General features: G+C 32.7%; 2 protein-coding genes and 1 non-coding gene across 4 annotated transcripts; 2 read left to right on the forward strand and 1 right to left on the reverse strand.

Moving 5' to 3' along the window:
- Positions 1 to 547: 547 nt before the first annotated feature.
- Positions 548 to 5448, reverse strand: LOC111798161 (probable U3 small nucleolar RNA-associated protein 11). The gene is made up of 10 exons (XM_023681159.1): positions 5374 to 5448; positions 4888 to 4968; positions 4695 to 4785; positions 4487 to 4578; positions 4305 to 4398; positions 4119 to 4198; positions 3447 to 3530; positions 2342 to 2441; positions 2143 to 2240; positions 548 to 857 (listed from the first exon to the last, which is right to left on the reverse strand). Exons 2-9 carry the CDS (start codon positions 4941 to 4943, stop codon positions 2148 to 2150), a joined length of 690 nt encoding a protein of 229 aa, XP_023536927.1. The 5' UTR covers positions 4944 to 4968; positions 5374 to 5448; the 3' UTR covers positions 548 to 857; positions 2143 to 2147.
- Positions 5449 to 9285: 3837 nt separating this feature from the next.
- LOC111798591 (CBS domain-containing protein CBSX6-like) lies at positions 9286 to 13554 on the forward strand. 2 transcript variants are annotated; one of them, XM_023681834.1, is made up of 3 exons: positions 9286 to 9734; positions 10038 to 10403; positions 12301 to 13554. In XM_023681834.1, the coding sequence occupies exons 2-3, from the start codon at positions 10060 to 10062 to the stop codon at positions 13229 to 13231; spliced, it is 1275 nt and encodes a 424-aa protein (XP_023537602.1). In that variant the 5' UTR covers positions 9286 to 9734; positions 10038 to 10059; the 3' UTR covers positions 13232 to 13554. The 2 variants fall into 2 exon arrangements, with proteins under 2 accessions (XP_023537602.1, XP_023537603.1); XM_023681835.1 differs by having other exon boundaries at positions 9330 to 9734; positions 10043 to 10403.
- A 4223-nt stretch (positions 13555 to 17777) lies between these two features.
- Positions 17778 to 17851, forward strand: TRNAN-GUU. The gene has a single exon. It is a non-coding gene; the product is annotated as a tRNA-Asn (tRNA).
- Positions 17852 to 20234: the final 2383 nt, after the last annotated feature.

A 20234-nucleotide genomic window follows, 5' to 3' on the forward strand; every position in this document is an offset into this window, starting at 1 on the left:
TTAATACAAAACAATATACTCGATTTGTAGCAGCTTAAACAACCCTTGTGAACATAAGGTTTAGGAAGCCAAATAAAGAATGCATGAATTGGAAAGGACATTGCTATTTCATATCATCAACCAACTAAACTAAATTTGGTCGAGGTCGAGGGTAAGAACTGGGATGAGAAATATAATCTCGTCTCACGCCTCATTTAGCTAACAAGAAGAAATCTTTGACTCTCATTCTTCATCTAAATAAAAAAAATTTCACCCCATTCGAGGCGAGTCCATGTGAAGATTTCACAGCCCTACAGATTAAATAGACATGTCAAAAATATCAATTTTTCATTCCATCGAAAGTTACAAATGGGAGAGAATGAACGAGAACGAAGAGAAAACTCTAATCGACCCAAATAGACACCAACCACAAACGTTACGGAGCAAAAGTATATATTTCATCCTAAAAAACGTTCATAGGCCAACTATTTATTCTATAAAATAAACTATAAACAAAATCTTGAATAAACAAAGTAAAACAGAAGAGGCTGCCAAGCCCTCAGCAAAGTAGAATTCATGAACAAAACTATATTACTCAGTAAATTAACGATATAACAATAATTAGATTACATTCTTCATACCCCAGAAGAAATGTAGAATGTTTAATTAATTAAGCTGTGAAGACAAAATTTGACAAAAACTAACACAAGGAACCAGAATGTTGGTCTCCTCAGTGATCTCAGCCTAGTTTTCTCAAAGGACTTAGCAGGGAAAACAGCGATTCAACAGGTGATTATCCATCTCCTTGGATATTGCGAGTTGTGAACTTATATATAACTGACTACATCATCTTCTTCAAAATCTGCCTGGGCTAGGAACTGTAAACAAAAAGCCAAATCCTAGAATCAACCACCGGAGTACAAAGGCAATGAGAAATGAAAACAAACGTATTCAGTAGTAACATGGCTTGGATTTGGTTGCATTTGTATTCCTGAGTTTTCAAACCCAACAAGTATACTCCTGAATATTAAATTTGGTTTCATTTTGTTCCCTCTATTCATTTTAGTGTTAATTTTCCAGTTAATAATGGTTTTTATTTAAAAAAATATATTATTTCTTTTTCTTCGAGGAGAGTTCATGTAACAACCCAAGTCCACCGCTAGCCGATGTTATCTTCTGTGGGTTTTTTCTCTTTTGGACTTCCCTCAAGGTTTTAAAACGCGTCTGGTTGGGAGAGGTTTCCACGCCCATATAAAGAATGCTTCGTTCCAATTGGTATCAGAGACAAACACAGGGTGGTGTGCAAGCATGGACGCTAGGCCCCCAAAGGGGAGCGGATTGTGAGATCCCACATACGAAGCGTTCCTTATAAGGGTGTGGAATCTTCCAGCAGACGCGTTCTAAAACTTTGAGGGGAAAGCCCAAAGAGGACAAGATCTATTAGTGGTGGGCTTGGGCTGCTACAGTTCCCTCCTTCATTCTAAACTTCATTCTAGATCTAGAACGAGGGAGGTCTTCNACGGGTCTAGAAAGAAATTTTGTTACTAAATTTTCAAATAAAATTTAATGATAATATAAAAACAGATTTAATATTTATTAATTCTTAAATTAACTTCCCTTCTCACATTCTTTCCCACACTTCCAATAAAATAAAATAAAAATAAATAAAATAAATAAGATAAATTGAGGAGGAAATCACATTAAAACAAAGACGAAATCAAAGGGGAATTCCCCTTTCGCTTCAACCCAAAACAAATGAGAAATCTCCTTGTTGAGTTCAAAAACAATCAGGGAATCAAATGCAATCTAACCTATGGGACTCCAAATGTAATTTTCCTTTTCAATTTTGATGATTTTGAGCCTTTCAAATTAATCAATTCTTGATAGTTATGGTCTAAGTACACAACCCAATCAGGAAAAACAATCAATTGATTGATAAACAGTGTTCAAAAGATTCAAAAAAGAAAAAAAAAAGAAAAAAAAAACTAAGAGAAATTGCAATAACACACCACTGACAATGATATTGTGCCAGCAGCGCCCCATTGCAATGCAACATCAAGAACTTCTACAATCTTAGGAAACCCGATGATGCTAATGTAGAAAATTTTTTAGAAAACAAAACACTAACATATATAGAGCGAGCAAAACTGTAAAGCATTAGACCTTTGTTATCGCTTTCGTTCTGCCCTCCACTTGTATACAGGTTTTGAAGTTGGATTGGCGAGCTCATCTTCCCGGAGTTTACGTTTGCGACCCTTTTTCTGTTATAAGCATGTATCACATTTCAGTTTCAATAATCATTTTAATACACTATCTACCCGTCCACGAAACTGACACAGCTACGATCACATTAGAAAAGTACCATTAATTCCTGTTGCAGTGTCATATCCATATAAAGTTTCTCCAATTCACTGACTCTACTCCTCCTTGCCTCCAGTTCTTTGTAAGACGAAATGGTTTTCCTGTGTTCAGAAAAGAAGGAAACCACACACAAATCAGGTAACATCTTATGCATTGAAAAAGACTGTCAGTCTACTGAGTAAAATATGCCAAGTAAGAAATTGAACCTCTAAAGATTCAAATCATAATTATTATGTATGACCGGTTATAGAACCTGATAATTGATAGAAGATTAAGTTTAGCCCTAAAATCATTTGGCTCGATCTTATCCGAAATTCCTTTGGAATACTTGGCTAGAAAGGAACGAACTTTTTGGAGGACAGGAGAGGAATAAACCTATGCTTCAACATGCAGAATCTTTACCGTCAGTGCAGAATAAAGTATGTGTTCAAGCCTCATAACTAAATATATTCCCGCAATTACACTCATAATGGGAGAATCTGGAAGTGATAAAACATCTTTGTTTACACCGTCCATTCAACACTCCAGCCCTAAATAATATTGTGAGGCTTATAAGTTGCGGACATCCAACATGAAGTTCTAAGTAATATTCTCACACAAACTGAAAAAATCCAATGTCAAGAATTTTGACATTACTTCAATTTGAACGATGCACATGATGTTGCTAATGATTCTATACCAATTGTCCAATTGCTTAAAATTAACAAGTGTACGCAGCTGCATCATAAAATTTTAAAACCCATGGCCATTCCTTTTCAATCAAACATACGTAAATTCATCATAACTGCATAGGTTGAAACACAATGGTTCACTTGCAATTAAGCAACCAAAACTATACTACAGGGGATCATCAAAGAGCGGAAAAAATATTCAATGGAGGGTAAGTGGGAAAAGGTTTATTTGTTAGCTAAATTATTTTGTTCCCGTTGAGGCTTCCTGTGAAATTCATTTGACCATTGTAATCAACCATAATCGAAGAGGATTTATGTCAACTCCTAGGGGGGTGCCTCCTTTGCATAAGCTTGATTAATCTTTTCAAAACAATTAAAAGTATCCTAAAAAAAAGATTTACATGCAGCTGTCTGCATCCTCAGTAATAATGCTACCTTTTAATACTGTCCGGAACTGCCTCAGAAGATGCCACTGATCTACCTTTGGAAGAGCGAGATTGAATTTCATTGGCCTCCTCCCTGCAAGTAATCAACAATGATTTATAAGCAATTAAACATAAATAAAATAAAATAAAATAAAATAAAACTTAACTGCATTAGAATAAGCATGAAGCTAATGAGTCAGGTCTACCAGTTTATCCAAAATAAGTAGGTTGAATGCATTAGGCAACAGTATCAAATGTTCTTTTGTATATATTTATCTTAAGTTAATGCATTCCTGAGGCTCTTCTTTGAAACCAAAAGAAGAGTATTGAATAAAAAACAATTTCACCGATCAAATGAAGTTACAAGAGACGAGGAGAACCCAAAAGGATATTTACAAAGAGCTCTCCAATTGATTAAAAGAGTGGCATAGCTATAGTGATGGAAGGGTAGGATGCATTTACACTAAGTCACAACCATAATGACTATAGCCTCAAGAAAACTGAAGTAACAAGATAAATGGTAAGAGATAACTATGAAAAATTGAGGCGTTTATCAAATAACTCTTAGTCTATCCCATTTGAAGACCAATAACTATTTGATGCGTTTATCAAATAACTCTTAGTCTTGCCCATTTGCAGACCAAGAACGATAAGTGGAAAAAGATTCAAGTTGTGCTCAAACCTGTCTTCAGCAAAGTAAATATGCTTATTTGATGGCTGATTATCAAGCGAATGCAACGTGGCTGTCAGTTTTTCGATTTTCTGTAAAGAAGAGTCAGAGTTGATAGATTAGATAAATTAATAAATCAACAAGTTCTTCAAAGGAATCCTAGTCAATAAAAGAAACAAAACCTCGCTAAGAACCCACCCTTTTCTCACTCTGCACTTTCTGAAGTATATACCCTGCATCTTGGGTCTTCATCAACATGAGTTGCTCTGCAGTATACTTATTTACTTGACTCCTACAACATATTTAAGGATTAAGAGGCATAAGAAAACAGAAAGAAGCACCAAAATCAATCGTTGTTCGAAATCATCTACAGTGATTACTCTGGTCTATGGACTCCGTCAACTGTTCTCGTCTTAATCATCTTAAAGTAAAACTCATCTGGATTCTTGAATGCTGCTTTCTCTTTAAGTTTCTGAAAATTGATCAACACAAAAAATACAAAACAACCAAATCAAGGACACGTCGACAGAATTCGATAAATAACTGAATATTGTGTAAATTCCGTGGTAAAGGCATTTCAAACATTACCCGTAAAGTATCTTCCTTCTTATGATAAGCCTTAGCACGCTCGACATAGTCTTTATGCTTCTCAAGAAGCCCAAATTTCTTCCGAAAATTCCTAAACAATTACACAAATCCGTCATCCATAAAAGGTGAAAAAAAAAAAACACACACACACACACACAATAAAAACAGTAACATGAAAAGCCTTATCACTTACGGCTGAGCTCTCTCCTTGTAAGGCCGTTTAGGAACCGCATTCTTTAAGGACGACATTGCAATTACAACAAAATAAGCTTCCCTACATTCGAATATAAAGCAATTGTGCAAGCCAGTATCAGAAAAGCAATCAACCCAAAGTCAATAAATCATAGATGAAATTCGAAGATACAATTAAGCGAACGCCCCTTTAAATAACACCCCAAACACACAAACCTTAAACCAGAGAAATTCGCATCACAACCGACAAATTTCTAGAGAGGAAAAAAAATTGAAATCACTAACACACGAGAACGATAAACAGTAGATTTTACAGTTGGACAGGTTAAGGGAGAGACGAAATAAGGATCGATTTCTTCCGTTTACATGTAGTTTTCGGAGCAAAACTATTATAAAACGAACAGAAAAAAAAAAATTAGGGTTTTTTGCAGGCGTTCTTGCCTCCACTTTGAGAATGATACAACATACAGAGAAAAAATTTACGTACGAAGCGGCAGAAGGCGGAGGGACGTGGCGGCGGCACTGATCTGCTGAGAGGGAGGAGGAACCGGCTTGAAGAAGAAAGAAGTTGAGCACGTAAAGACGTAAGGGTTTAGGGGTTTTGTTTTTTTAATTTATTTATTTATTTATTATTATTATTATTATTATTTTTTCTACTCCTCAAATATCAAATATTTACAAATACAGATTGCTCGGGTTACAGTCAATTTAAATAACCCTTAAATTTATTTATAAATTTAGGTTGTTCGGGTTATCAGTCTATTGACTGTATTTTCCGTACTTAAGCCAACTGGGAACTCCAATCCTAAATACGATACTCAACACTCTTATCGACTATAACAAAACTTAAATGAGGAGGTTGCCAAATTTCATGTTCGAAACCTTGATTTTGAATCTTCGGAGTCAAAATAAGCTAGAAGTAAAAGATTCTGAGATTTCCCGTCGGTTGGAGAGGAGAACTAACCATCCCTGTGTGAAAATCTTTCGATATTAGACGCGTTTAAAAAATTGTTTGACTGACGACGATGCATAACGAGTCAAAGCAGATAATATCTGCTAGCGGTGGACTTTGGCGATTACAAATGATTCAGAGCCATACATCGGGCGATGTGCCAGCGAGGATGCTAAGCCCCTTATAGTAGACGCGCTTTAAAACCGTAAAGCTGACGGCGATAAGTAACAGGCCAAAACGAACAATATCGGAGTCAAAATAAGCTAGAAGTTAAAGATTGTGAGATTCCACAGCATTCCTTATAAGGGTATGGAAATCTCTCCATAGTAGACCATTTGAAAAACCGTGAGACTAACGGCAATGCATAACGAGCCAAAGTAGACAATATCTACTAGTGGTGGGCTATGACGGTTACAAATGATTCAGAGCCATACAGCAGGCAGTGTACCAGCGATGACGCTAGGCCCCTTCTAGTAAACGCGTTTTAAACCATAAGACAATATCTGCTAGCAGTGGATTTTGGCGGTTACAAATGATTAAGAGCCATACATCGGGCGATGTGCCAACGAGGATGCTAAGCCCCCTTATAGTAGACGCACTTTAAAACCGTAAAGCTGACGGCGATAAGTAACGGACCAAAGCGAACAATATCGGAGTCAAAATAAGCTAGAAGTTAAAGATTGTGAGATTCCACGTCGGTTAGAGATGAGAAATAAGCATTCCTTATAAGGGTGTGGAAATCTCTCCATAGTAGACGCATTTGAAAAATCGTGAGACTAACGGCAATGCGTAACGAGCCAAAGCAGACAATATCTACTAGTGGTGGGCTTTGACGGTTACAAATGATTCAGAGCCATACATCAGGCAGTGTACCAGCGATGACGCTAGGCCCCTTCTAGTAAACGCGTTTTAAACCATAAAACTGTCGGCGATAAGTAACCGATCAAAACGAACAATATCTGAAGGTATAAATATAATTAATTATTTATCAGCCCGATATAAAACTCAATTTTTCTTTTAAATTTATATTATTTAATGACTTACTTAAATCTAATTATTAGTTTTAAAATATAATATAATTATATTTTTGCTCATAAAGGTATAAATATAATTAATTATTTTATTTGTTGTTATAATATGAAGTATTTATTTCCTTTGACTATTTTTATTTTTTGAAAATTATTGTAATTTTCTTAAAATAAATATTCCGCTAAAATGCGACCACACTATGAAACTGATACGAACAACGTATATGCATGACAAAATCAAATTGAGTTGGTGTCGAGCGCGTGTTCCAAAGCAAAAAAACGAAGATGGTTCGATTGTTGAATCATTTAAGAGTGTTTATGAGTTCGGTTGGGTCGGGTTATGGTACTGTTTAGATTCAACTTAGTTGTTCGGGTTATTCTTATTAAATAACGAATCAAACTCAACCCAACTAAAATTTTTTTAGTCCAATTAATTTGGGTCGGGTTACTTATTTAAATTTTTATTTTTAATAAAAGTAAAATTAAAATATGTATTTACTTATTTTTAAACATTTAATTTACCGTCCAAATATTTAAAAATTATTTTTAATAATTTGCTTAAGGATAAATAATAAAAAATAATTATGAATAAAAATAAAATAGATATATGTATATATAACTCAAGAATAACAAAATAAATAAATAAAATTAATAATAAATTTGAGTCGGTGACCGGACCAACTTGAATTCACCACTCATTCCTTCGTTTTTTTATTGGGTTGTCGATTTTTTTTTAAAATATTTTAAAAAATCTAATTATTTACCGTTAATAAATAAAATTTTATAAAAATCAAATATCAAATATTTACAGGTTACAACACATTATTAGCTCGGTTACAAATGTAAAATATTTGTAGTGTTCGTAATAATCTTAAAAGTAGGGTAGGGTTGGGATGAACGGTAACCCTATTTTTGGATTGGTCGGGTTGACTCGACTAGAAAAATGTCAACTCACTAACTGATCCAAATTTTTTATTTTTTCACAATTTAACCCAACTCGAAAATTTTAACTCAGCCCAACTTTTATGGTATGATTGGGTAGTTTAGGTTGATCGGGTTCTCGAGTTATATGAACACCACTATTATCGAGCGTGAAATACCCCGAACTTAAACGTCCCTTTGGTCCCAAATTTGACAAGAAGTCCCTTTTGGTCCCAACAAGTTTTGGAATTTTGCAATCTAGTCCTTTAGAACTATGAATGCTTCCAAATAGTCCCTATAATTGGTTGCTTTGAATAGTCTCTTTTGGTCCCCACAAGTTTTAATATTTGCAATTTGACCCCTTATATCTATGAAATGCTTCAATTGGTCCCCACAAGTTTTAATATTTGCAATTTAACCCCTTAGAGCTATGAAATGCTTCAAAATAGTTCATGTCATTAATTTCCCATAGATATTTTATGGAAATATGAAAGGCTACATTTTTTTTTTCTCTTACCAATTCAAAATTTATCTTTAGACCCCTCAAATTTTCATAATTATCAATTTTGACCATTTTCAACCGACGTGTACGAACAAATCAAAATAGCTGATATGTCCCGTAACATAGAACAATATCACGATAAATGGGTCGTGTTGTTGGGAATCAAGATGCGACGTTGTTGTGTCGCAATGAATGAACATGCACGCACGAACGTGTATGGCCGAATAAGCTTGAATTCTGCACAAGCGATGTCCAGTTGGCAAAGACAAACCTTGCCGATATTCCGATAAAACCACAAATTTGGCAAAAAAATGAATATGGAGCTTGAGTGTCCCTAGAGACTGGTCGTGAGCGTGTCAAGATTAGGGTTTAGGGTTTATGACCGTAACAGTTGTTTGAAGTAAAACTAACACTGTAATTCTTCCGACAATTTTATTTCTCACCAGCTTGTTATTTTTATACTAAAATCAAATTAAAATTTTCTTTTCGGCATAGATATTTTCTACGCATCATCATTAAAATTTAACCTATAATAAAAATTACCACATAAGCGTTTAATTAATTGAGAAAAATAAATAATATATCCGGTTAAAATACCCCGTACTCTCAATATATTTAAATTTAGTCCTTATATTTTTAATAAATCTTAAAATTAGTCCAATAATAATAATAATAATAATAATAATTTTCCAAATTTCGGTCCTCGCTCTATCCAAAATTTATAGAGCGGGGACTACACTAAATATTTTCACGAAACAACCCGACAAATTAATTTTTTATATTAAAATATAAAATAAAATGAAATATTTAAATTAAAAAATATGAAAAGGACTTAAAAATATAATCAATCATTCATTTTTTGGATTTTTCCTATTTAATTTTATTTCCTCATAAACATTATCACTAATTATTTCCCTGAAAATAATAATAATAATAATAAAAAAATAAAATAAAATTCATGTGTTTAAGCTTCCACATCACTCATTGATTGCCAACCCTGTTCTTGCCTTCTATGTCTCTGCTCAATAATTCAATTATTCAATAATTCATCTCTCGATTCCCATTTTTTCGTCTTCGTCTTCCATGTTCTTAGATTCTTCTCTGAATTGTTCTTCGTTGATTCATTGACAGAGCAACTCAGTGACTGTTTTTTGTTGTTGTTGTTTGGTGGATTCGGTTTTTCATGGGCATTAACTCTGTTCCTTCTTCTTCTCATCTTCCTTCGTTTCTTGTTCTTCGTTGTCAATGGCGGATTCTCTTTGCTCCGAGTTTTTGAGTCTTCGTAGATTGCCTATTACTAGGTTTGATTTATTGCTTATCTTCCTTCATTCTCTTTTATAACTTTTGCCCATTTTGTTGGGGGTTTTCGGCTCCGTCGTTCGGTTCCCGCGAAGTTTGAGAGCTTGAATCGAATTGAATCGAATCTCGAATCGAAGCGAACCTTGGTACTTTTCGTTAAACCCTTCTTTTTGTTGCTATATGTTGAATTGAATTTCATATTGTCTTATTCAATACTCGTTCTGTTGGATCTTAAATCTGTGAGAGTGGACAATATTATATCATTGTGAGAGTCGTGATTCCTAACAAAATCGAAGAGGAAGTGAAGATTCTTTCCGTTTAGTGTAGATTTTTAATCTTGGATTCCCGCTTGAATAGTATAATCTATAGTAATCTTGGATTCTCTGAGGAGATTTGTGTTTAAGATTGATCTAATAGGATTGGTTTCATTTTATTTTGGTTGTGTTTAGCTTAGAGAGGTGAAGAGTTGTTATGGCATCAGTTTTTTTGTATCATGTGGTTGGGGATCTGACAGTGGGGAAGCCGGAGATGGCGGAGTTTTATGAGACGGAGACGATTGAAATGGCGATAAGGGGGATCGGAGAGTCGACGGAGTGTGGAATACCGATTTGGAAGAGAAAAACTCATGTGGGAATGATTGAGAATGGTGAAATGAAACAGCAGAGATTTGTGGGAATTCTCTCTTCTTTGGATATCGTCGCGTTCTTGGCTCGAACGGAGAATCTAGAGGATCAGGATAGGGCAATGAAGACCCCAATTTCGGAGGTCGTCGTCCCGAACCCTTCATTGTTGAGGCAGGTTGATCCTGCAACAAGGTTAGCATTTGTTCCTTTAGATTTTGTTTTGATAATCTGGTTTTTTGTTTTTTTGTTCTTATCTGAAGCATTTGAAGTATATTTATTGGATGATTGTTCAACTTTTTGTTAGCAAAGTAAAGTGCATTTAAGGATTTACTTTTTTATGTTCTTCTTTTTCTGATCTCTTATAGAACAGTAATTTTGCAATGATTTTATAGACCAACTAATGATGAGATGCTACTGTGAGGCTACCCGCTTAACGAAGAACAAACTTGAATCTAAAATGAAAGGTATCCCGAAATAGTACATCCTTTGGAGTCGAACGAAGTTTATAACAATAACCATTAGCGTAGCATGACGGTGTAGCTTCATGACCAATTAACATGAGATGCTCCTTTGAGGCTACCCGCTTAATGAAGAACAAGCTTGAATCTGAAACGTAAGGTCTCCCGAAATAGGATCTCCTTTGGAGTCGAACGAAGTTTATAACAAAAACCTTTAGCGTAGCATGACAGTGTAGCTTCAAGACCAATCAATGGTGAGATGCTACTGCGAGGCTACCCACTTAACGAAGAACAAACTTGAATCTAAAATGTAAGGTATCCCGAAATAGTACATCCTTTGGAGTCGAACAAAGTTTATAACAAAAACCTTTAGCATAGCATGACGGTGTAGCTTCAAGACCAATTAATGATGAGATGCTATTGTGAGGTTACCCACGTAACGAAGAACAAACTTGAATTTGAAACATAAGGTATCTCGAAATAGAATATCTTTAGGGGTCGAACGAACTTTATAACAAAAACTTTTAGTGTAGCATGACGGTGTAGCTTCAAGACCAATTAAGGATGAGATGCTACTATGAGGCTACTCGCTTAACGAAGAACAAACTTGAATCTGAAACGTAAGGTACCCCGAAATAGAATATCCTTTGGAGTCGAATGAAGTTTATAACAAAAACCTTTAGCGTAGCATGACGGTGTAGCTTCAAGACCAATTAATGATGAGATGCTACTGTGAGGCTACCTGCTTAACGAAGAACAAACCTGAATTTGAAACGTAAGGTATCCCGAAATAGATTATCCTTTGGAGTCGAACAAAGTTTATAACAAAAACCTTTAGCGTAGCATGACGGTGTAGCTTGAAGACCAAGCAAGGATGAGATGCTACTGTGAGGCTACCCGCTTAATGAAGAACAAACTTGAATTTGAAACGTAAGGTATCCTGGAATAGAATATCCTTTGAAGTCGAACGAAGTTTATAACAAAAACCTTGAGCGTAGCATGATGGTGTAGCTTCAAGACCAATCAATGATGAGATGCTACTGTGAGGCTACCCGCTTAACAAAGAACAAACTTGAATTTGAAACATAAGGTATCCCGGAATAGAATATCCTTTGGAGTCGAACAAACTTCATAACAAAAACCTTTAACGTAGCACAACGGTGTAGCTTCAAGACCGACTAATGATGTGATGCTACGGTCAATTGATGTGTGTGAGAAATATCATATCCATGTTGAGATCAAAATTAAGGTAGATTCTTATCAATTTCTGGAGAAGTTCTGTCAGTTGGACCGTCTAATGTTTTTCTCGAGTTTCTGAAGTCACGGTGGTTTAGCTCGTTTCCGATGCTTTTGACTTGAGTAACTAGAGTAGCTGATTGATAATAGTTTTCCAGCTTGGACTCGTTTCGTTCGTCTTAGATTCATGAAAAAAATAATACTTGCGACTGCTCATCATGTATCTTTGGGTGCAAGGACTACGGTTTCTCAAAGATCTTAGAAACTACATGAAAGAAATTTATGGTTTCTCAAAGATCTTAGAAACTACATGAAAGAAATTTGTTCTTATATTCCTTAACTGGGTGGGTGTGACATTCAATTGATTGAACCTCTTGATCTGTCCATGTGAAAAGGTTGATAGACGCATTGGAAATGATGAAGCAAGGCGTGAGGCGTCTCCTAATCCGAAAGAGTATGGTGTGGAAAGGAATGAGCAAACGGTTCTCCGTTCTCTATAATGGTAAGTGGTTGAAGAACATTGATGCCCCTGGCAATAGCAGCCATAACCTCAGTGTAGTAAATGCCAATCGACCATCTTCGTCATCAACGGGACACGATAAGTTTTGTTGTCTCTCAAGAGAAGATGTCATCCGTTTCCTTATCGGTTGCCTCGGTGCCCTTGCACCACTCCCTCTATCCTCCATCTCTACTCTCGGAGTCATCAACCCAAACTACTGCTCGATCGATGCCTCGACTCCTGCAATTGATATCGCTCGTAAGCTTCCCGATGACCCGATTGCAGTGGCTGTTATCGAAAATATGCATGATAATCAATACAAGATCATTGGAGAGATTTCAGCCTCCAAACTCTGGAAATGCAATTACTTGGCTGCTGCTTGGGCGTTAGCTAATCTTTCTGCTGGGCAGTTTGTAATGGGAGTAGAAGACAACATGAACTCTCGAATGGTCCCGGATCTATCCGCTAATGCTAACGTCGACGAAAACAACCCTGCCAATGCCGGTGGCGCAACACGGGCAAAGAAATTCAGCAGTAGAAGTATCGGATTCAACCCATCAAGCCCCACGTTCGGGATCAGCCGGAGCATGTACCGTGGCCGAAGTGCTCCCTTGACATGTAAAGTTACAAGTTCATTGGCTGCTGTTATGGCTCAGATGCTTTCTCACAGGGCAAGCCATGTCTGGGTAACTGAGGATGAAAATGATGATGTCCTGGTTGGAGTTGTGGGTTATGCTGATATCTTAGCTGCAGTTACGAAGCAACCTGCATCGTTTATACCAGCGAATCGATCCTTCGAGGCGCTCGGAAATTCTATTCAAAGTTGAAAAACATTTACCAAGCAACCTGCGTCGTTCATACCAGCTAATTGATCCTTCGAGGCGCTCGGGAATTCTATTCAAAGTTGAAAAATGTTCTTCAATTACACATATAAATTTGTATATGAGAGACATTTGAGCTGCTCATGAATTTTTGTCAATGTATTGTTATTGATGGAACTGTCTTTTACTAGTTATTTGTACTAAACGTTTCTTTAATGCTGCAGGGTATTTGTTTTATTATTTTAGGTTTGTTGAAATTTCGTGTTTATTTGGTTGTAATGTGTCGAACCCGACCATTTAGACTCGATATTATTGAAAACGTTACAGGTCTAATAGACACGGTTCAATATTCAACTGGTTGGTGGGCACAATTTTAAAACTTCTAACATATCAGGTCTTTATTAGATTAGATGTTCGAATGCATACCCATTTCATCTAACATATCTGGTTTCGATATTATACACCTGTTTTAAATATTATATGTTCGAATCCCTATCTGTTTAATCTAACATATCTAGTTTCGATATTATACATTTGTTTAAAGATTACATGTTTGAATCCCTGCCCGTTTAATCAAACATTTTTGGTATCGATATTATATATCTGTTTTAGAGATTATATGTTCGAATCCATATCAATTTAATCTAACATATCTGATTTCGATATTATACATCTGCTTTACAATATTATTCACCTGTTTTAGAGATTAGATGTTCGAATCCATACCAATTTAATCTAACATATCTGGTTTCGATATTATACATCTGTTTTAGAGGTTAGATGTTCGAATTCGTACTTTAATCTAACATATTTGGTTTCGATATTATACATCTGTTTTACGATATTATACACCTGTTCTAGAGATTAGATGTTCGAATCCATACCAATTTAATCTAACATATCTAGTTTCGATATTATACATCTGTTTTACGATATTACACACATGTTTTAAAGATTAGATGTTCGAATCTCTACCCATTTAATCTAACATCGGTCTCGATATTATACACATTTAATCACATATCTAGTTTTGATATTATACATATTTGGTTCCGACTTTAATATTATTATTTTGTTTTAAAGATTAAAGGTTCGAATCTCTATCCAGAACCGAGGTATAATAATAATAATAATAATAATAAATCCATTTAAATACACTCTTTTTGTTTATGGTGGAAGATGTTTGAATGGACATTATTTGTTAATAAATAGAAAACCAAACCAATGATTTGGTGTCCACATCGCTGAATTCCAATCACCACCATTCATATGATGACACGTGTCTTCATTTCAACCACGAGTCTCTTCATTATTTTACTCATAACCTTAAATTTATTTGTTTATTCTCTCACCTCATCCTCCATAAATGGAAATTTTAATGATAGATATATGTGGATAATCTAATAGACACAGTCTGATACTTACTCTGTCTTTTAGCATGAATTCGTATTCGTTTATGGGGATAATTTTCATTCCCAATATTTCAAAACAAGTAGGTAACGTGGTCGTGTCGTGAAGTCAAATAGACACTGAATCTAGATTCTAAATTCTAGTCTGAATCTCGACATGAAGTGCACTGTTTAAACTTTGTTTATCCCGTACCGTAAGCTTAGACTTTCGTAAATGAGGCTCATAGCATTCGAAGTCTAAATCGCCCTTAAATCACACCTTATCTCTTTAAAAGACTATCATAGTCAGAATATGTAGTTCTTTGCTTGTCCAGTGCTATTGCCCGGTCGTCCAATATAGGATTACTCCAAATTAAGCCTACTTAACTTTGAAGTTTTTACGATTGAGTCACCGAAAAGGAAAGTGCACGTTATTGGCATAGGTAGTGACTATCAATTTTTTAAAGCATTTATCGACCATCATATCCTCAAGATCACTCTCGTATTAATGTGATTTTGGTTTATTCATGATCACTCATTTATTTGGGTGCCACGTAACCCGTTTTATCCTTTTGTTTATAACTCGAATCGAATATAAAAAATTTTAAAATTCAAATATATATATATATATATATATATATATATATATATGAAATGGAAATTTGATGCAAAACCCACTATCTAATTATATATTTTGTAAAGTTATTTTTTTTCACATCTCACTCAATTAAAATATTATATCTTATAATAAATATAATATATATTTTTAATTTAATTTCATAAAAAAAAAAATAAATATCAGCCTTTATTTTATTTTTTATACTTTCAAATATTTAATTTTAGGCTCTATTTTAAATATATCTTAATTACCTAATAAAATAATAATAATAATAATAACTTTCAATCTTAAAAAATGCTAATATGTTGGATAAATTTTTAATTAAAAGCGTTGTTATGATTAATTTTTTTTTTTACAAAATTTAATAATAAGCACGGATTTTAAAATAGGTTAAATTAATAAAAATACATCTAAATTTTAAAACGAAAAAAAAAAAAACATGTAAATAGGAGTATTTTTCATTAATAGCTTTTAACTTTGTTAAAAGTTTCAAAAATACCCGTACACGGTTTGTACTAAATTTAAAAAATACTCATAAAATTTTAAAAATATCATTAAAATCTTAAATATTTATAAAAAAAATTAAAAAAAATGTTTTTATTGAGGTCGTTTATGTGCACCTTATAGATCATCTTCGAAAATTTTAATTTATTTTTACGATTATTTTTTTTTTGTAAAAATATTTTTGAAATTTTAAAAAACATTCAAAGGGTGTTTTTTTTTATAAAGATTTTATAAAAGGTATTAATAAAATTTATGAAGATTTAGAATTAAAAAGTATTTTTAAAATTATTTTAAGAGTACAAAAGTATTTTTGAAATAAAATATTAAATATTTTTATTTAAATCAATTTTTAAAAGTTAAAAATAGTTGAAGAGACGTGGAAAGTCAATGATTAATTTTAATAATTAAATAATTAAAATATTTAATAATATGCAATGATTGCACATTTTTAAAGTATTTTCCATGAAACTGTAATCACTTTATTATTAATCATGTGGAAATATCGTTGACTTGTATCTTTCAATTTTCAAAAAAATAAAAAATATCCTAAATTACTTTTTTAAAAAATATAAAAAATAGTTAATATTTTATTTAAAAAATATCCTTAAATTTTAAAAATTTAAAAAATACTATTTAAATTTTTATTAATACTCTTAAACTTTTTTTTTTAATTTTTATTAATACTCTTAATTTTTTTTTTTTTTTTTTTAAAAAAAACCTTTAGAAATAATATATAAAATGTCCATATATTGACATTAAAAAAATTAATTTTTTAAAAATTTTATGGGTATTTTTTTTAAAAAAAAAAACTTTGAAATAAAGTACTGACTGTTTCATCCGTAAAATTTTTAAAAATGTGACCGGGGAGAAGAACAAAACACTCTTTGTAAGAGTGTGGAAACCTTCGCCTAGCAGAAGGGTTTTAAAACCTTAGAGGGAAGCCCGAAAGGGAAAGCCCAAAGAAGACAATATCTGCTAGCGGTGGATTTGGACAGTTACAAATTAAATTAGAGCCAGATACTGGACGATGTGTCAGCCTTCTTGCTGTTCCCCGAAGGGGGTAGATACGAGACGATGTGCTAGCGAGGACGCTGGCACCAAAAGAGGTGGATTATAATGTCCCAGATTCGTTGGGTAGGTATTTGCTGGCGGTGGATCTGGGTCGTTACAAAAAATTTAGGAGTATTTTTTAAATAAATACAAAATACAAAATACAAAAGGATATTTTTATTTATTTAGTCTTAATTTTTATTTTGTCATACTCTTGCCTTTTTAGGAATAGTTTAAAATGTTAATCAATATTTTAAAATAAAAAGGTGATTAATTTTTTTAATAATATTTTAGTTGGTCTACTTTAGAGTTTTAATATTTTAATTATATAATTAAAAATATATGAGAAAAAGTTTTTGGCGTCTCTTTAGTCTTATTAATCTACCTCTTCGACCGAGTGAATCTCTTATTTTTCTTTAAACGTCTTCTTAGCTTTGACTCGAACACTAGACCATGACTCGTATATGTCTTGACTTGTCTCATTTGCTGCATTTATGGGCCAAATTATCTCTCGGTTTCTTCACAAAATGGTTAAACATGCTGAGAGAATTTCACGAAAGAAATTTATGGGTATTTTGTAACTTTAACTTACCAGTTTCCCGACGAACTACTTCCGACTATTCTTCCTTCAAATTGATTCTACCGATGAAGAGGGTTTGACTCACTATTTATGAGATCTTATATCGGTTGGGAAGGAGAACGAAACACCCTTGATAAGAGTGTGGAAACATCTCCCTAACATAAGCGTTTTAAAAATCTGGAGGGAAAGCGGAAGAGGAAAAACACAAAAAGGACAATATCTGGTACGGGTGAGCGTGTGATTATTATCCACAAAATTAGAGATTCTATTTTTCTTTTTATTTTTTATTTTAAATTAAATTAAATTAAATTTTGTTTTCTGTATTACCTTTTACTATTTTTGAAATGCACATAATCCTTTAATTAAGAAACTGATTTGTATTAATTATAATTAGTTTAAAAATTAATATGTGCTGGAATAGCTCAGTTGGTTAGAGCGTGTGGCTGTTAACCACAAGGTCGGAGGTTCAACCCCTCCTTCTAGCGTTCTTTTTTGTAATTTTGACAATTGTTGTTTACGAGGTGAATCATATCAAAAGAATTCTAGTGGGATCTGACGCGATCAAACATTTTGTTCTTTATTTTTATTTTTTAAAAATTTGATATTGTATTTAATGGAATATATAAATATATTCGACAATAAAAAAAATTAAACGCTTATCAAATTATTTGAGTAGTCTTCTTTGTAACTAAATACCCGAACATCAGGTTAGTCGACTCATTCGTATTTGGGTTGCAGATAAGCAACCTCGAGTGGGTAGAAATCTGACTTGAATCGATTTCCTTCCTCTAGTTAAAAACTGAAACATGGATACGATGCTACGATCATATACGGGTATCCAATCCCAATTGTGAGATATCGATTTCCTTCCTCTAGTTAAAGACTGAAACATGGTTACGATTCTACGATCATATACAAGTATCCAATTCCGATCATGAGATATCGATTTCCTTCCTCTAGTTAAAGACTGAAACATAGTTACGATTCTACGATCAGGTACGAGTATCCAATCCCGCTCATGAGATATCAAGCAGGAAAACGAACACGAACAAGTAGCTATCCACCACGAGAACTTGCCAATTGAATGATAGACAGCATATATTTCCACACAAATCATTGAGAAAGGAATATGATGTTGAAAATGAAAATAAACCAAGCAATAAGAATGAGAGAAGTTTAAACCCATAAGCAATTGTTCATAAGAATTTATTCCCTATTTATCCTCTCCTCGTTGGCGTAATTTCGGCCACAAAATTTTATCGATTTTTCTTTTGACAATAAGGTGTGTTATCGTGTGTTCGGGTAATCAAAATTATATAGTTTATGTCAGTTGATCTATGTTCATATTGGTTGTTAGCTAGTTTTTATAAAATAAATTTATATCAATATTTTTTTTTCACCTTTTAAGAAAATTTTGAGTTATTAGCTTAATTTTTAAAATACATTTCTTTAATAAATATTTGAAATAAGTTTTTTTTAAAAAAAAAAAAAAATTGGATAACATTTTGAAAATATTTTTAAAAGATAGATATTAAAAAAAAAAAAAAAATCCATGTGTACAATAATTTTATAAAATAAAAAATTAAATAAATATTAAATTTTAGGCTAAATTAATAAACTACCTTTAAACTCGTCTAAAAAAATAATTTAAATTTTTAAAAGGTTCAATAATATTTTTGAATTAAAAAAATATATTTACTTTTTTAAATTATGTAAAAGTTAAGGGTATTTTAGAACTTTTAAAAATTTAGGTTAAATTAATAAACTACCTTTAAACTCGTCTAAAAAATAATTTAAATTTTCAAAAATTTCAATAATACTATTAAACTAAAAAAAATTAAAAAAATACATTAACAGGTATTTTTGAATTTTTTTTTTTAATTTTTTGAATTTTTTTTTTAGTTTAGGGGTATTTTTGGACTTATCTAAAAGTCAAGGGTATTTTCGAAACTTTTAAAAATTTAGGCTAAATTAATAAACTACCTTTAAACTCGTCCAAAAAAAATAATATAAATTTTTAAAAGTTTTAGTAATACTTAAACTTAAAAAAAAAAATTTGCAGTTATTTTTTTGAAGTAAGGGTATTTTTTAAACAAAATATTAATAATTTTTGTCCAGAAGGACGAGTATTTTTGAATTTTTTTTTTAAATTTAAGGGTATTTTTGAGACAAAATACCGAGTTTAAGGATATTTTTATTTATTTAACCTAATAATAAAAATAATAATAAGTACTTTCTAACAACAATAAAATAATCAAAATCTAATCACAATTTAGTAGGTACGACGTTTGGAGTTATATTTTTTTTTAAGGACTCGTAACTTTGAATCCTCCACTTTCATATCTACGATGTGATATTCTAAAGAAAACCCGTCAAAAAGAAATAAAAATAATTTAATTTTTAAATAAAAAATATATGAGTTATCACTATTATAAAAGAATATTTATAAAGAAAAAAAANAAAAAAAAAAAAAAAAAAAAAAAAAAAAAAAAAACAAATTGCAAGAGATATGCTACACTTGATTATTCTTTATTCCCAATAAGCTATTGACCATCCATAAAATTAGGGCACAAAAACATATTATGCACTCTCACTCACTCTCAACCACAAACCAAATTAATTTGTCTCTCTTGGATTCCACTACTTCTCAATTGCCCTTACACAAATCCACCCAACCAAATAATTTATTTCTATGTTTTTTAAATACCCATTACTCATTTTGTCGTTAAAATATTTAATCGGGTTATAATCTGTGATGTAGGGTTACAGATGAATGAACCGAGATCACTGTAACGGCTTAGATCCACCTCTAGCAGATATTGTCCTCTTTGGGCTTTCCCTTGTGATGGAGGGTTATACATGAATGAA

This window comes from Cucurbita pepo, chromosome LG07, assembly GCF_002806865.2.
Source record: "Cucurbita pepo subsp. pepo cultivar mu-cu-16 chromosome LG07, ASM280686v2, whole genome shotgun sequence".
In the NCBI taxonomy this organism is placed as follows: Eukaryota; Viridiplantae; Streptophyta; class Magnoliopsida; order Cucurbitales; family Cucurbitaceae; genus Cucurbita; species Cucurbita pepo.

Bases quoted from the DNA above. Each gene is read 5' to 3' on its own strand.
- LOC111798161 (XM_023681159.1), bottom strand. From the start codon at position 4,943: ATGTCGTCCTTAAAGAATGCGGTTCCTAAACGGCCTTACAAGGAGAGA. The intron at 4,199-4,304 runs GTGGGTTCTTAG...TCTTCTTTACAG, and splicing joins AAGTGCAGAGTGAGAAAAGG to AAAATCGAAAAACTGACAGC. The intron at 2,241-2,341 runs GTACTTTTCTAA...TGCTTATAACAG, and splicing joins CACTGCAACAGGAATTAATG to AAAAAGGGTCGCAAACGTAA.
- LOC111798591 (XM_023681834.1), top strand. From the start codon at position 10,060: ATGGCATCAGTTTTTTTGTATCATGTGGTTGGGGATCTGACAGTGGGG. The intron at 10,404-12,300 runs GTTAGCATTTGT...CCATGTGAAAAG, and splicing joins CAGGTTGATCCTGCAACAAG to GTTGATAGACGCATTGGAAA.